Source organism: Taeniopygia guttata, chromosome 1 (genome assembly GCF_048771995.1).
Source record: "Taeniopygia guttata chromosome 1, bTaeGut7.mat, whole genome shotgun sequence".
NCBI lineage: Eukaryota > Metazoa > Chordata > Aves > Passeriformes > Estrildidae > Taeniopygia > Taeniopygia guttata.
Genome location: NC_133024.1, coordinates 77,472,139 through 77,487,885, shown reverse-complemented (window position 1 = coordinate 77,487,885; position 15,747 = coordinate 77,472,139). Strand labels below are relative to the sequence as shown.

Below are 15,747 nucleotides of genomic sequence, written 5' to 3'. Positions count from 1 at the left end.
AGGAGACTGGTTAGTGCTTATTTTCACTTGAGAAAATGAATATAAAGATTTATAATTTTTTTTTTTTTTTTTTTTTTTTGCGTGGGAGTAGAAACTCATGAAATGTCTGAGGAGGATTTGGAAGTACTATGGGGAAAGTATGTATAATAGTGAAAACAGTCAGGAGATCAGAAAAATATTGGTGTTAGGCTGGAAAACTTCCAAAGGAAAGGAATGGTTTTTGTAAAGCTCAAGATATACTGCAGTTTGTTTACTTGATTTATTTGAGGTTTCAGTGGATTTTTGGGTAGACAGTTTCTTTTAGCCAGAATCTGAAGCTTTTTTTTTTTTTAAGTATAGGCATTTAATTATGTGGGCTATAATTATGTCTTACTGAAGTTCTACAATTCTGTTACTTTTTCCCAGTATATCATTTTTGAAGTTAGCATCTTTGAAAGGATAACATTTATAATTGCAAGGAACTAATCTGTTGTTCTCATTCTGTCCTGCTGTTTTAAACACAGCTGTGGGGACAAATCCACTGCATAGGCTTTGGAGACAGCAAGAGCTGACAACTGTTTAGGTATGTTCTGAAGGGAATTGTGGGTTATTAACTTTGTTGAATTTTAATGCAGCTTCTCTGGGAATTCATAAGGCAATTTAAAACTGCTGTAGTGTTCATTTTTTGCCTTCCTTTGTCTTCAGTTTTGACAGTGATCCAGTTGCATGTACTTGCCATCTTCATTGGCAATCTCTGAGTAAGGTAAAATGAGGAGCTTGTGACTTGGTCCATGTGAATAATATTGTTCTAGATATTAAATACGGGATCCGCTCTTTGTTCATATGCTATGACATCTAAAATTACTTTGTTCTGATTGTGTGTTTCTGTTTTGTTTTCTTCTGTGTAGATGTCAATCAGTCATCTACTAGTTCATTGCTAATTTAATAAAGCATGCAAAGTAGCAATGAGTTTTGTGAATATTGGAGGTTTGTATTATGGAAGTTTTCCCACAGATTGGAACATTTAAGTCTTCTGTGTGAAAATGATCTTTGCTAAGATATGGGGAATTTGTTAGCTACTGTGCAATTGGTCAAGAGATATTTACTATTATTAAACATGTGAGCCCTGATTTTTCAACTGTGTGCCCTACCGTTCATATTTGAACACATTTGGAGGGAATAGTAGTAAGTGAAAAACCTAACAATTTTATGATTTTAGTTGGCTGAGGAAACACTATGACCTTTTCTTTGATAGAATTAATGCTCACTCTTGCTTCTCCAAGATGTTGTAATTCAGGGGATAGATGCTTCCTTCAGTGTGGCCTCTGGGTAATAAGTTTGAGATGGCTGGATATGTTTAGGAATGGCATTTCCTACTGTAATGTCATTAGTAAGTGAAACACTGAGCTGAACTGCAGTATGTACATTTGGAGACACACAAGGAGGTCTTGGGCTCAATTTAATTCTAACAGTGGATTCTTATGTGTTTTTTTAAGAACAGATAATTCTTCCCCCTTTGCTTAGCAATTAATGAGCAGGGAACTCTTAGAGCTTGATTAGAAGAATATCTGTAGCAGTTTAGTTGGAAGACACCATCCCCACAGACAAGGCACATTAATGGAATATATGAGTGTTTGTGATCTACTTCATTTAAAAAATAAAACTTCCTGCAGGAGCTCAACATAACTTATTTTGCTTCAACCTTCAGAGCAGGTGCTTTCACAGAGTCAGTTGCTGGTTTCACGTGAGGATGGTGGCTCCATAAACTGCTCCAAGCTGTCTCCTGGCTGACTCTTAAGTTGCTCAGCTGGGTTGGAAGAAGGAAATGCTGAAGGCCTAAGTGTCTGAACTGATAGTAATTGCTTTGGATATTGTTAATTTGGCTTTACAATAAAAATAAGCTTGGTAGTTTAAATGTAGCATTTTCTTCATATGTTTAACTTCTAAGGAGTTTGTTTTCATTGACCTGTGGATTTAGGACACCAGAAAATAAGGTCTCTTGAAACAGGATTAGTATTTAAGTGCACTATCAATGTGTTGCTCGTAAATTTAGGATCAGTTAATTCTACACTATACAACCCTTTGTGCATACATCCTTGCCCTAGAAATGCTTATACTCAAGTCTAGCAGTCTAAATAGAGGAGCTCTCATGGCTTGTTTATGGTTTACATAGGTATTTGATCAAATCCCCTCAACTTTCAGACTTCATGTACTCCTAAAGAGGTACTATCTGAACAACGCTTTTTGGGTTTATGTAGAAATACTATATTTTTCCAGCTTAAAAGAAAAATAAGCAAGTACTCTATTTCTTTGGCATGCTTACAATTTTGTCCATCTGTTAGAGTGGCAAAATGCCCACTCACAATATGGCATACCAGTTTCAACCAGGCACAGGTGTCAATTGAGAGATCGGTTTCGTTTTCTGACACAAGATTTTTCTGGTGGGAAGAAGCACCATATTAGGGGAATATGCTTTGTTAGACTGATTACTTCTGTTGGCATGTGTATATCTCATAATAAGCTCTTATACAGTGCTTTACATTTTCAACTCATTCTTCAAAAAAAAATATAAAATTGAAGGCATTGCTGAATGATGGTCTTTTGTATCTATTTTGCCAGCTGGTTTACTGAGATTTATGCAGTTGAGACAGGGTGGTGGGGATGAAGGGGTGTTGTGCATATTGACCCAGGAACAAGCATGAAATGAAATGTTTCTTAATTGAAATTCTTTCTCTTTGAAGTGTAGTCACTGATGTGACTGAATTGTGGTAATATTACAATTCTCTGTATAACTGTTGATTTTTTGAGCCTGCAAAAGAAAACAAGGGAACAGAGATTGTGCTTTTCAGGAGATCTTGTTTACAGAATCATAGAGTGTTTGAAGTTGGAGGGGTCTTGAAGTCATCTGACCTGACCTGCCCACACAGGGTCACCTGGAGCCAATTGTCCAGGAGGCTTTACTGCAGGATTGTTCACTGAACCATATGAGGTTCCTGCCAGACCGTTTCTTCAGCCTGACAAAGTCCTTCTGCATGGCAGCACAACCCTATGGTGTGCCAGCCACTCCTCCCAGCTTGGTGTCCTCAACAAATGTGCTGAGGGTGCCTTCCTCCCCTTCATCCAAGTTATTAATGATGATGTTGAGTAGGACTGGACCCAGTATTGACCCCTGAGTACACTGACCTTTGATTAGACTTTATGCCACTGACCACCGCCTTCTGGACAAGCCATTCAGATAGTTTTCAGTCCACCTCACTGCCTGCACATCCAGCCTGTTCAGCAACAGCTTCTCTGTGAGGATCTTATGGGAGACTCTGTCAAAGGCCTTACTGAAGTCCAAGTCTTTGATGCTCAGTTTTTGAGACCTTCATTATTTCTTTTTTGCTGTGTGGTTTTATCATCTTTGCAAGTCCATGCTTAAGCTTGACTTTGCTCGGCAAGCTGAGATATTTCTTGCATCTGAGACTTGGGATGTTCACAAGAAGACAAACTTGTTTATGCACAACTTTAAGCGTGTGCCTATTGAATATCTTCAGTTTTCTTTTATTTGGCTGGACCATTTCTCCAGGCCAGATTGGATGGTGCTCTGAGCAACCTTGGTATAGTGAAAGGTGTCCCTGCCCATGGCAGGAGGTTTGGAATCAAATGACCCATAACGTCCCTTCCAAACCAAGCTATGATATGATTCTGTGTTTTTTCCAGTTTGTCAATGGAATTCTGACTTCTTTGTATGATTCCTGGCCGTTGCAGCCTGGCAGTACTTCTGGTCTTAATAAGCATATTTCTTATTCCAGCATCCAAATGGAGTAAGAACAAAGGAAGAATCCAATACAGAATGTTATCTGTTTTTCACAGCAATCTAGTATGTTACTGTAGTTTTCCAGCAGTTATTTGTACCCATTCTATAACAACTTCATGCAGCCCATATTTTTTTGTGGCATATTTCACACTCCTTCCAGTGTTATTCTCATGCCTTTGCAAAGTCAAGGTATAGGATGTTTACAGATTTCCTTTTATCAGGAAGACTTTTTTTTTCTGTCCAAGTCAAAAGTTATACTTAGTTTTATATAAATGACTAAAATATTTGGTGAACAGTTAATCACATTCTTTTATGTTTTAGAGTGTCACCTAGAAAATATTTTTTATGGGTGTAGCAATTTTTTTGTAATTTTGACCAGCCAGCTTAGCTTTTTATCTGTATATCCTTTTGTATTTCTGTTCCTTTTCAAAAGTAGTCATTGTTTTATTTTATTTGAGATTCCTGGATTCTCATATTTTTTTCATGATTTCTGAGAGGTAACAGTTGAGGTTACTCTAGGTTGTATGGGACCTATTGAGTGAGTGTAACCAATTGTAATTTAAAACAATTGTAATTTAATTTGACTTCTCTATGAATTCTGTCTTGTAGTTCACTATTTTTGCTTTTGTTTTTTCTTCCTTTCTGCTGATGCTGGACTTGTCATCTGATTACAACTGACCTTTTTGGGAAAAAATGCAGGAAAAAGTCACAGAACACTTGTGTTTTCTTGGCATTGTCCATTTTATTTCTCAATAAATATTGAAGTAATTCCTTCCTCACTACTCTTCTTACTAATATATCTGTGGAATTGTGGGGATTTGTTCTTTACATACATTACCTTTTCTCATTTTGCAATGTGACCTTTCTGGGTTAGATTTTCTATATGAATGTGCTGCTTTTACATTTGTCCTTGATGATTTGACCTAGTTCCCTTTTTACTATTACTCTTATTTTTTGAATCATCAAAGCATTTCTGAATTGCCAGCTGGTCTCTTACTATATATACTTACTACTGTCTTCTGTGTTAAGATAATTTGTATTTGTGTACTGAATACTGCTTTTCTGAGAAATATTTAGTTGTCCTGACTCCTTTCCACTAGAATTTGATTCTGACAAGAAGAAACCTCTCAATGGAAGAAAGTCTACTTCCATAAACACAGTAAAAGTCCATTGGCTGTCTTCACTATTTTTCTTTTTACACCTACTAAGGATGATTTATGGTAATTTTGTGAACACAGTCAATTACTTTGCCTTCTATCCTTGCATTCTCTATGCTAGTCGATTTCTACATTAAAAAAAAAACAAACAAAAAAAAACCCACCAAAACAAAGAAACAAACAAAAATCCCACCAAAACTTGTTTTCAAGAACTGGCTGAACAGTCTGTTGTACTGCAAAGTCTGAAAAGCTCCTTGAAGGGATGTATTTAGACAGAATGCCTTCTGTCTTAGCAGTACTCATAGAAGGAACATTGAAGCTCTTTCCTCCATGAGTTACAACCCTCAGCTGTTCTTCTGTATAATTGATGTGGGCTGGAGTTTCCTGTTGCATTTTAATTTTTCTACTTCCAATGTCTCTAGTCATTATATATTTTGTATTTTCATTGCTTTTGTTTTTTGGTTTTTTTTGGGTTTTTTTTTGCATTATTCAGATGTGTATAACTTCTTTCCTAAAAGAAGACTTTCTTTTATCTTTATAACATTTGCACCTCTAATGTTAAGTTTTACCTCACCTCTGGAGACATAATTTGGAGTGGAGGGAGAAGGATCAAATGCTCTCTATGTATTGCAATGGTTAATCTCAAACAACTTAGTATTCACTCTGCTGAAGCTTTAGAAGTCTTAGGTAAGGTGTTTTTAGGTTAGAAGTAACCTCAAAACCTCTTCTTTGACATATTTGTATTAAAAGTTTGGAGCTCTCTGCTGCAAAAGAAGTAGCCCGATTCAAAATGAAAGAGGAGGCCAATGTCAATAGATCCTTTTCATACCAATGGTTATGATTTGTATCTGACCCCAACAACATTTGAGGTAGTGTACTGGTTTCCCTGTATCATCAGTGCAGAGTTACATTTCTGAAGGGTGTTCAGCTGCATTTAATTATGTAACTTAATCCCTAAAGGAATCCTCTTCTCATGGACAGTTATAAAGGAAGCCTAGTGTACTAGCTTAAGTGTAGGTGCATACTTCTGTTGAAATATCTTAATCTTGCCTTTACCCTTTCCACAGACCATTATTTTAGTTCTCTTTAAGCACTGAGGGTCAAACCTGCATTAGCAGTAGAGAGGAACTGCTCTAGAGATCAAGGAAAGTAGGAAAGGGATTCAATCACTGAATGCGGAGTTCAACTTTGTTTTCTTCACATGCCAAGTCAAAGATTGATTCTTGTGATGCCTGTAGTGCCCCTGTTACTTGAATCAAGAAGCTGCCTCTGAATGAGCAGAGTGGTTTCCTCTGTTGCTTGCACCTATGGAGTAGAGGTTGTGACAGATATGTTTTTATGTGAAGTACCTGTGTATTCTGTGTGTGATAGTACCTTGGCTGAAGTAGGATTGATTGTTATATTCATCTCAGATATGCCTGCTTGTAGTACCCAAAATCAGCTACATGGTACAGTCTTTAAAATTTTTTTCTTTGAGCAGAAGCTGTAGTGGCTCTTGATCTCTTAACCCCAGAGTCCCTCACCCTGCTGTAAAACTGCTTCCTGAGTGCAAGGACTAACCGCTTCTGCTCAGCTGCTGACATTTTTGAGCTCCATGGCATTCTATTGCAGTGATAATAAAATTACATGAGGCACTTGCTAAATGCAGCAGCTCTGGAGAAGCAGCTCATTGTGCCTTTGTAGACTAGACTGCAGCTAAAACAGTTTGTGTATGTGACACTTCATGAGTAACTATTATAAAGAAATTCTTGTTCTTATGGTAGCTTGGAAGAGACCAGCCAGTACTGACAGAGCCCTAGCTAAGGATGATAAATGTCTCGAAATATTGGGAATTAACCTTTGCAAATGACAAATTGTGAAAATTATGTGAAGCTTCTGCCATTCTAATTAATCTGGCTAAAACATCGACCAAATAGGGACATTTCTAATGTCTCCAAGAACAGAAAATGAATGCAATAAAGGGACAAATGTCAGCATATTGCAAGAGGTGCCCTATGCTTTTTAAGTCTTTGTGATCAGATCTTGACAGGTAGAAAAGATTGTGATACTAAATGGTGTTTATTTTTTTTATTCTTATTTTAATTTACCTTTAAATGTTTAAAATGCCTAAAGATACGACATTCTATATTTTAACAGGTAAGGAAGGACATACGTTTTCTGTATTCTGGGTGCTGGTGAGTGTTGTCCTAGGTGCAATAGCCATGCTGTGCAAAGAACAAGGAATTACAATACTGGTAAGAATTCTCTTATTAACTGAATTTTCACCTCAACATCTGTCAGGTATAGTTGTAAAGTCTACAGAAATTAATCTTCTCCACATGCACACCTTTTTATTCTGTTTAGAAAACTAATTAATGTTGACAAAAAACAGTGTTCTTGTAGATATGTCTTAACTGTATCTTTGCCAATCTGTTAGAGTTTTTCCCTTTAACTTTTGTAAGCAGGTTGCATATATTTTTGCAAAGTAGAAAGGTTGCACCATTAGTTTCACTTCTGTTGCCCTGGTTTTTAATTAAATTCTTGAGATAACAGGACTACAAACTTCTCATGAAGAGAAGTTCAAGGCTCATGAACAAAGATATAACTGGAGGCGAGCATTTTTAAAAGCTCCATTCCCTTACTTTTGTGAACAGTGTAATTATAATTAGGACCATTGTTTATGGCCCTAATTATAATTATAGTGTGACCTAATTAGCACTTCTAGTACGGCATCTCTTCCTTTTGTCCCTTATATAAGGATCTGTCTGTGGAAACAGATGTAGTTATTGTTCGTGTTTGTTGTGGTCTGGCTTTTTATAACTTTGGTGAAGACAATGCTGTTTTGGGTGACCAAACTGGCCACCTGAAATGCTGTATCTGTGATTTTTACCTTTTATATAACCATTTATCTTTATTAATAAATCCAGTTTATAGCTTTGGCTGACATAGATAAGCAACAGAATCAGAAAATTCTTCGCAGCAATGTCCCTCTTGTCCTTGCTAGAAGAAAAGGGAAAAGAAATTACAGAAAATTTCTTGATTTAGGACTTTTTTTTAAATAGATGTTTGTAGAGTGATGCGATTTTCAAAGATGTCTGTAAGGAAAACATACGGAATTGTCTTAAAACATGTAATTATTTACTGTAGCAGTATGTTTGAGCTATCAGATGCAGAACAATTATTGGATTTGGGATTTTGCTGTTGCACTGCTGGAATTATTATATTTATTGTTGTGTTAAGGGGCACAGGTCAGAGGGATAAATAGCTAAATCACTCATTAAAAAAAAAATACTAGGAGGCTGAATGTGATTTTTCAGTAGAATTCTTACCTTCCTATCTCTGAGTGAGCCAAAAGCCTTTTAATTGGCAAATGGTCTTTCTACAAGCCACACTCTAGTGAGGGGCTTGTGGCCTCCCAGTGTACCAGCACTTTGCCTCACCTGGAACTAGATTTACTGGGTTTTTTTTTTCTATTTAGTCTTTAGAACAGTGAGGTAATTTCTGAAATTATTAGAATATAGGATAAATACTCAAGAATTATCATGGCAATATGCTGAAACTTTGAAGCAGAAATACTAAGGTTTGATTTTGCCAGTAACCTCAGTAGAATTACCCCTGGACACATTTATACATTTTGTTTGCTTCCTTGGCGGTAGTTATGTGTAAATGTAGCCCTGCAAAACACTGAATATGTTTTATGTGTAGTGTCTGATGTAATATAGAACTCTTCTTTTTTTTTTTTTTTTTTTTTAATATATTTTTCCACAGCAACTTGCACTGTGTTTATTGCTGTAATTGCAAGAAAAGCAAACCTGATACCTCTGTTAAATCTTTCTCAGCCTTTTTCTGTGCCTTTTAAAAACAGTATTTCTGAAACCTGGAAATTCAAAGATGCCATACAACAAAAAATAAGTAGAAAGCTTAAAGAAACTACACCTTACTGATAGAAGCCTTACCTTTTGACTGCAGCATTTACACTGCAGAACATTTGGGGAAGATGGAGAGCAGAATTCTGTTGTGACCATGCATATGTTATCTGGTGCATGGTATTCCCTGAAGGGTTATTCCATCTAGCAGGAGAATTCCCATTACAGTAAAATTTTATTCTACTATTTTGAGCTCCATTTACCATTCTGCCATCATTACTACCAATGTATCTCTCTATTTGTTTGGAATCAGAATTAAGATGTACAGTAAGTCAATTCAAGATGTATTTAAAAGAAAATATTTGTGGTTAGCTGCTTCATCTTATGCTGTTATTATTCTCTTTAGGGTTTGAATGCAGTGTTTGATGCACTGGTGATTAACAAGATAAATCTTCTGGAGCTCATTAGAAAGTTACTGTATAAGGACAAGTCATTGGAGGTGAGTCCTTGGATGTTTTGTTCATTCTTATGGATTTTGTTCATTCTGGCCATTCAGACAGTTATGTTCTAAAAGACAAAGATTCATCTTCTGGCAGTTTTTTTGTTGATGATAACAACCAACCAAAAAAAGGTATTGTTAGTCAGCCTAGTAAGGCACCTTTGCAGCAACAAGAGTAGTAATGGGGTATTGTTAGAATTACTTTGGATAGTGAAATCCCATCCACAGTTTTCTCAATAGTATGTGAAAAATGTTATATGGAAGAGTTGACTGCTTGATGTAACAAGTTCTCCAGGGTCAGTAACTATACACCTGAAATGGTACTTGGAATGGTTTGGTCAGAATAAAGAGAGGGAAAGATTTATTCAGATTCTCAATGACATAATTAGACAAGTACATTAAAAACATATTATGTTAACGGGTCCTAGTAGCTTTGTAGTTTAAAAGAAAAAGGTAAGTACTGATAGTTGCTAGGGATTGATTTTTCTGACTTTCATTGATGTCAATTTATCTGGTATTGTCTCAAGTGGAGTCTGGCACAGTATTGGCACTGGCAAACAAGTAACAGAAACAATCAGCCTCAGATCAATGATGGATAACAGCCAAATAGACCTACAGCCTACTAGAGCATCACTGCTGTTGAACAGCTAAGATTCTCATCCAACATTCAACAAGGCAAAAGAATATTTCTTGTACTTTGCTTCAGTGTGGTTTCACTGCAGAGGAGTCTCACTAATGTTTCTGAGTGGCACAAGTCCTGTCGGGCTTTTAAATTCCTTTGCAAGGAGAGAAATGAGGAGCTGCAGAGGAAATTAGAGGAAGTAGGTTCTCTAGAAATGAAATAATAGGTTTGACCAAGAAGGGCTCAGTGAGGACTGCAGGAGTGTTTCAGGCAGCAAATAGGAATGCCAGGGAGTTTTGCTGTGTAAGGAGACTAATGTCAACTAGAATACGACAAGAAAGCATCTAGAGCTGTAGGGATCTAAAGCAGAGCTAGTTCAGAATTAAGTGCTGAAACAAAAGGTAGTAAGTAGAACCTCAGGAATTAGTGGCCAGTCAGCCTCACATCAGTGCCTGGTAAGATCACAGAACAGATTCCTCTGGAAGTTATGTCAAAACATGAATGACAGAGAGGTGACTGGAGACAGCCAACCCAGCTTCACCACATACATACAGATTGTGCCTGACTGATTGTGCCTGATAGTGGCCTTCTGCAATGGAGAATGCTCCAGGGAGACCACCTCTCTAGGAAGCCTGTTCCAGTGTTTGACCAGTAATAAATTCTGTACAATGAGGATGATGAGGCACTGGAACAGGTTACCACAACAGAGAAGTTGTGGATACCCCACTCCTGGAAGTGCTCTTGGCCAGACTTGACAGGGCTTTGGTCAAACTGATCTAGCAAAAGATCCATGGCCTCCCAGCCCAAACCATTCTATGATTCTAGGAAATATCAGAGTCAAAACTTTTTGGAGGGTTATTCTTTAAGAATGAAGAGCTCAGAGTGTGGTGCTTCTGTTTAAAAGAACTTTTAAATGTTTCTGTTTCAGTGAAGAAAACATCAGATGTGCCTTTTCCCTCTTACTTTTTTGTAGAAGTAATTAATTTTAGCTCCTGTTACCGGCAAAAATCTGTTCCTGCTCTTTTCAAGGAAGCATATCTAAGATTGTTTTGCTTTGTTTGATTGTCTGCTTTGTTTAGGCAGATTCTAAAAACTCGTCAGGACATTTTTTTTTCTTCTTGATTGAGACATGTTTCAGTTTCATGCCAGATTTCAGTTAGTTCTGAATCAAAGAGGATACAATAACACTTCTTCCACTTTCACATTCTGCCTACTGAGAGATTTTGTGGCAATTGTGGAATCTGGCCTTGAAGAGACTGCATGTACTGTTAAATGAAATGAAGCCCTGGGCTAAAAGATTTTGTTGTTAATTTGTCATAAAGCAGTTATAAATATTCACTATATGTGGGGTCTTTTTCATAGTACAGTTTTCTCCAAAAATTATTTTATAGGAAAACCATTCCTAAATCCTCCTTGTAGTAACTTTGGCTACTGAGATGTCCAGGTTGGAAGCAATCATTTGAGCACAAAGGCTAGCTTATGTAAAATCAAAATTACAAACTGCTTTATCCTTAGGTATTCAACTAAATATTTTATCATTACTCCATTGTCAATTACAAATACTAGAAAGCAATCTGAAAATTGTTTTACCTTTTCCATCCTTTTAGAAAATAAGTGTCTTCAGCCAGTGCACTGATGTCTGTCTTTGTTCAGGAAGCCTACCTTTTTTTTTTTTTTTTTTTTTTTTAAAACTTCAGACATAGTTGATATCCTGAACAGCTATGGTGGTCCTTGCTAAAGAGCATATTCCACTAAGAGGTAATCATGATTATTGTGCCATCTTAATACACCTTAATCTTAATCAGTAAGTATAACAATATACCATTGTCATTGTGCCATGGTGTATTGTTATACTTACTGATGATTCTGTTTCCAGTCTCCACTGGTGAAGCTTGAAGAATCTCTACAGTATACACTGTTTTAGGTTTTTTTTTTAGTTTGGTTTTTTGGTGGTTTGTTTTTTAATGAAAATGATGTGTGCTTGGAGAAAAGTGTTATACATTCTGGAGAAAAAGATATAAAAGTCTGTCAGATTTACTGTCTACACCGTCACTTCTTTATGTTTTATGTGACTTGCCTTCTTTACAGCCTGAAGGGTATATTATAAAATGCATGATGTAAACCAGCTGAGTTAGTATAGATCAAACACAATTTTATACTTTTTCTGATCTTGGGTCATTTACCCTGAAGTAAGTGATTTGGATGCCTCTCTGTCATTAGCTTTTTAATCAAGTTTTTGACTGTGAAAATTTTAATTCAGTTTCTAATTCCTCCCAGCTTCTAACTGTGCAGTTTTCTTGATATATACCCATAATTTTACCTCTAAAGATACCTAAGTGGACAAAATTTTCCATGACAAGCAGACAGCTGAAAATAGCTATTTAAAATGAAGTCCCCAAAGTACTCATCCTCCATTTTAGAAAGAAAAGATAAGTTAATTTAATATGCTGTATACTAAAGGTTGTATTGTGCTCAAATTCCCTATCAGAAATTGCCATGTAAAACTACATCCATTATAGAATCACAGAGGATTTGTAGAAGAGAGTCTTCTTGAAGTAACAAGTTTTATTTACTGATTGAGAAGGAAATTAAAATATTTGCAAAAAAAATTTGTCTATTAAAATGTCAACTCTAATAGCAAAAATACACAGGAATGGCTTTTTCTGAGATATAGGTGAATAGGATGTGAATTTGTTGGGTAAGAGAACAAATACTGTTTCTATATGAGGTGGGGTTTTTTCCCTTCTTTCTTTCCTGTAGAATGCTGGGCTACTAAGGAAGGGGCTGCTTTTCAGGATAACTCTTTTGATGTGTGGAGGGGCTGGAATACTTTATATCCGTTGGAGGATTATGGGCACAGGACCACCAGCTTTCACTGAAGTAGACAACCCAGCTTCATTCGCTGACAGTCTGTTTGTAAGGGTAAGTTACAAAGTTGCTTTTTTCTGGCCAGCTCAGAACATTTGTCTTTTGTCATAAAATAAAGTTTTCTGTGCTTCTAAGAAACAATAATAGTGGGTAATTTTTATGTTTCAAGATATGTGTGATGAGTCACCTTCACTTGTGCTGCTGTGTTGATTCTCTACAATTTTTTGAAAATAGTATACAGTGTATATTCTTTGCATTCAATTTAACATGCACTGTACACATTGAAACACTTTTCCATTTACTCACTATTTTACCCATGTATGTCAGAAATTAGCTTTTGCTGATTTTCATCCCTTTTCCACATACTGTGCTTGACTTTTCATCTTCTATCACAACTAAAGAAAATAGCACAAAGTTCTAGTCTGGTGTATTTGGAGTATGTCTTGGCTATATACCTTTGGTGGCATTAAGGATCTTTCTGGAGATGAAGAATGAAAGATGAAGAGAGTGGATGATGGTTTATGATGTTTTCTCATGTTGTACGCGATTGTTCTTTTTATGTATGGATATTGGTTGAAAAACACAGAATTGCATTTCCCTGCTCTGAGCTAGAGAGCCACCTAGCTATGTTTAAAAGAAAACTTAAAATTAATTTCACAGCTGTAATTGTAATGTATATGTAAATAGTTGTAGTCTAAAAGTGTTCACGGCCTCTTTATTGTGTTACAAGGGAAATGAGGGAAGAGAGATGGACTAAAGTTGCCCACTTCTCCCCCCACTCAAGTTTAGTATCAAATAAATGTTTGTTTTCTCTTTGACTGACAGGCTATAAACTATAATTACTACTATTCACTGAATGCATGGTTGCTGTTGTGTCCCTGGTGGCTGTGTTTTGATTGGTCAATGGGCTGCATACCCCTCATTAAATCCGTCAGCGACTGGAGGATAATTGCACTAGCAGCACTTTGGTTCTGCCTAATTGGTCTGATATGCCAAGCTCTGTGCTCAGAAGACAGCCATAAGAGAAGGTAAGAGACAGTGATGAATTTTAAATGCCTGGCCAACTTGAGTACAGTATTATTTTGTTAAATCCACTACTGATAATTTTAACAATTCAGTGGAACCAGTATCTAGCAAATGCAGTTCAAATAAATATTTATAGCTGTCATTACAGTTTTATCCCAATTTAGGTCCATCACTGCACACCAACTAGTAGAAAACAGAGTTGGAGGGGGAGGCATGGATAGCTGCTTTATTTTTTCTCCTGAAATGGTATTTTGAGATCCTTAACACTGTAGGTGGTAAAAAGTAATATGTGCTCAAAACGCAGTAGGAAATTGTTTGTTGTTGCCCGTACTTCTTACAAGTCATCATTTCCTTTAATTTCCTCCTAATAATGGAAGAGAGAAGATGTCCTTTGAAAGCAGGTAGAAATACTGGCCATGGTCATACAGTTAAAATGTAAAATGCTTGACCCATAGTATGTACTCAGAAAACAACTTGTACTTTACCCAAAGGAACTAAAAATTTTACTGTAAACTGTTATTTGTCACTAAGGGCTTCTGTTTAACTTTTCAGGTGCTGTTACTATGGACTTTATGTAGACTTAATTTCTTAGTTCCTTAAAATTTTTCAACTGCTCAGTCATAGAATGGTTTGAGTTGGAAGAGACCTTAAAGGTCAGGCAGTTCCAGTCCCCTTGCCACAGGCAGGGACACCTTTCACGAGATCAGGTTTCTCAAAGCCCTGTTTATCCTGGCCTTGAACACTTCCAGGAATGGGGTGCTATGACTATGTGTCTTTTTGAAAAGCCCATCTCCAGCTCTCTTGTTGCCTTCTTTTGGTATTGGAAGGTTGCTAGAAGGTCTCCCTGGAGGCTTCTCTTCTCCAGGGTACACAACTCCAACTCTCTCAGCCTGTCTTCATAGGAGACATGCTCCAGCCTTCTCCTCATCTTCATGGCCCTCTAGACTCACTCCAACAGGTCCGTGTCTTCTTTATCTTGGGAGCTCCAGAGCTGGATGCAGCACTCCAAGCTGGGATCTCACCAGAGCAGAGTAGGAGGGGCAGGACCACCTTCCTGGCCCTGCTGGACATGCTACTTTGATGCATGGTTGGCTTTCTGCATTGCAGGTGCACATTGCTGGGTCATGTTCAGCTTCTCATCACTGAGCTCCCCCAAGTCCTTCTCAGGGCTGCTCTCATGCCATTTTCTGTCCAGCCCATCTTTGTTCTTAGGATTGCCCTGACCCAAGTACCAGGCCTTGCACTTGGGTTTCATGAGGTTTGCATCAGCCCACCTATCCTATCCAGGTCCCCCTGGATGGCATCCTTTCCCTCCACTGCACAGCTGGGTATCGTGGGCAAACCTGCTGAGGGTGCACTCAGTCCCACCGTCCATGGCACTGACAAAGATGTTAAACAGTGCCAGTCCCAGTACCAGCCCTTGAGGAACACCACTGGACTCTGGACACTGAGCCATTGACTGCAACTCTTCGCATGCAACCATCCAGCCACTTCCTTAGCCAGCAAGAGGTCCAGCTGTCAAATCTATGTCTCCAGTTTAGAGGCAGGGATGTCATGCTGGACAGTGTCAAATGCTTTGCACAAGTCCAGGTAGATGATATCACTTGCTCTTCCTTTATCCAGCAATGCTGTACTCCATTGTAAAAGGCTATAAAATTTGTCAGGCACGTTTTTCCTTTAGTGAAGCCAGATTGGCTTTCTCCAATCATCTCCTTATCTTCTAGGTGTCTTAGCATATTTTTCAGGGGGATCTGCTCTATGATCTTGTCAGGCACAGAGGTGACCTACTGACCTAGTTTCCCAAGTCTGCCTTTTTCCCTGTTTAAAGCATGAGGATTATGTCTCCCCTTTTCTAGTCAGTGGTAACTTCAGCAGACTGTCATGACTTCTCAAGTATGATGGGTAGGAGCCCAGGACTATCTTAGCAATTTCATCCATCAGTTCCCTTGGGA

At 37.6% G+C, this 15,747-nt stretch overlaps 1 protein-coding gene across 4 annotated transcripts in view; it reads left to right on the top strand.

Annotated features, from left to right (window-relative positions):
* Positions 1 to 15,747, top strand: part of TMTC4 (transmembrane O-mannosyltransferase targeting cadherins 4) — a 55,540-nt gene that overhangs the window by 17,228 nt on the left and 22,565 nt on the right. For all 4 annotated transcript variants that reach the window (XM_072931560.1, XM_030276678.4, XM_072931557.1 and 1 more), the window contains 4 exons: positions 7,072 to 7,169; positions 9,187 to 9,279; positions 12,662 to 12,823; positions 13,595 to 13,797. In XM_072931560.1, coding sequence (XP_072787661.1) covers positions 7,072 to 7,169; positions 9,187 to 9,279; positions 12,662 to 12,823; positions 13,595 to 13,797 — 556 coding nt within the window. The remainder of the gene's footprint in view (positions 1 to 7,071; positions 7,170 to 9,186; positions 9,280 to 12,661; positions 12,824 to 13,594; positions 13,798 to 15,747) is intronic.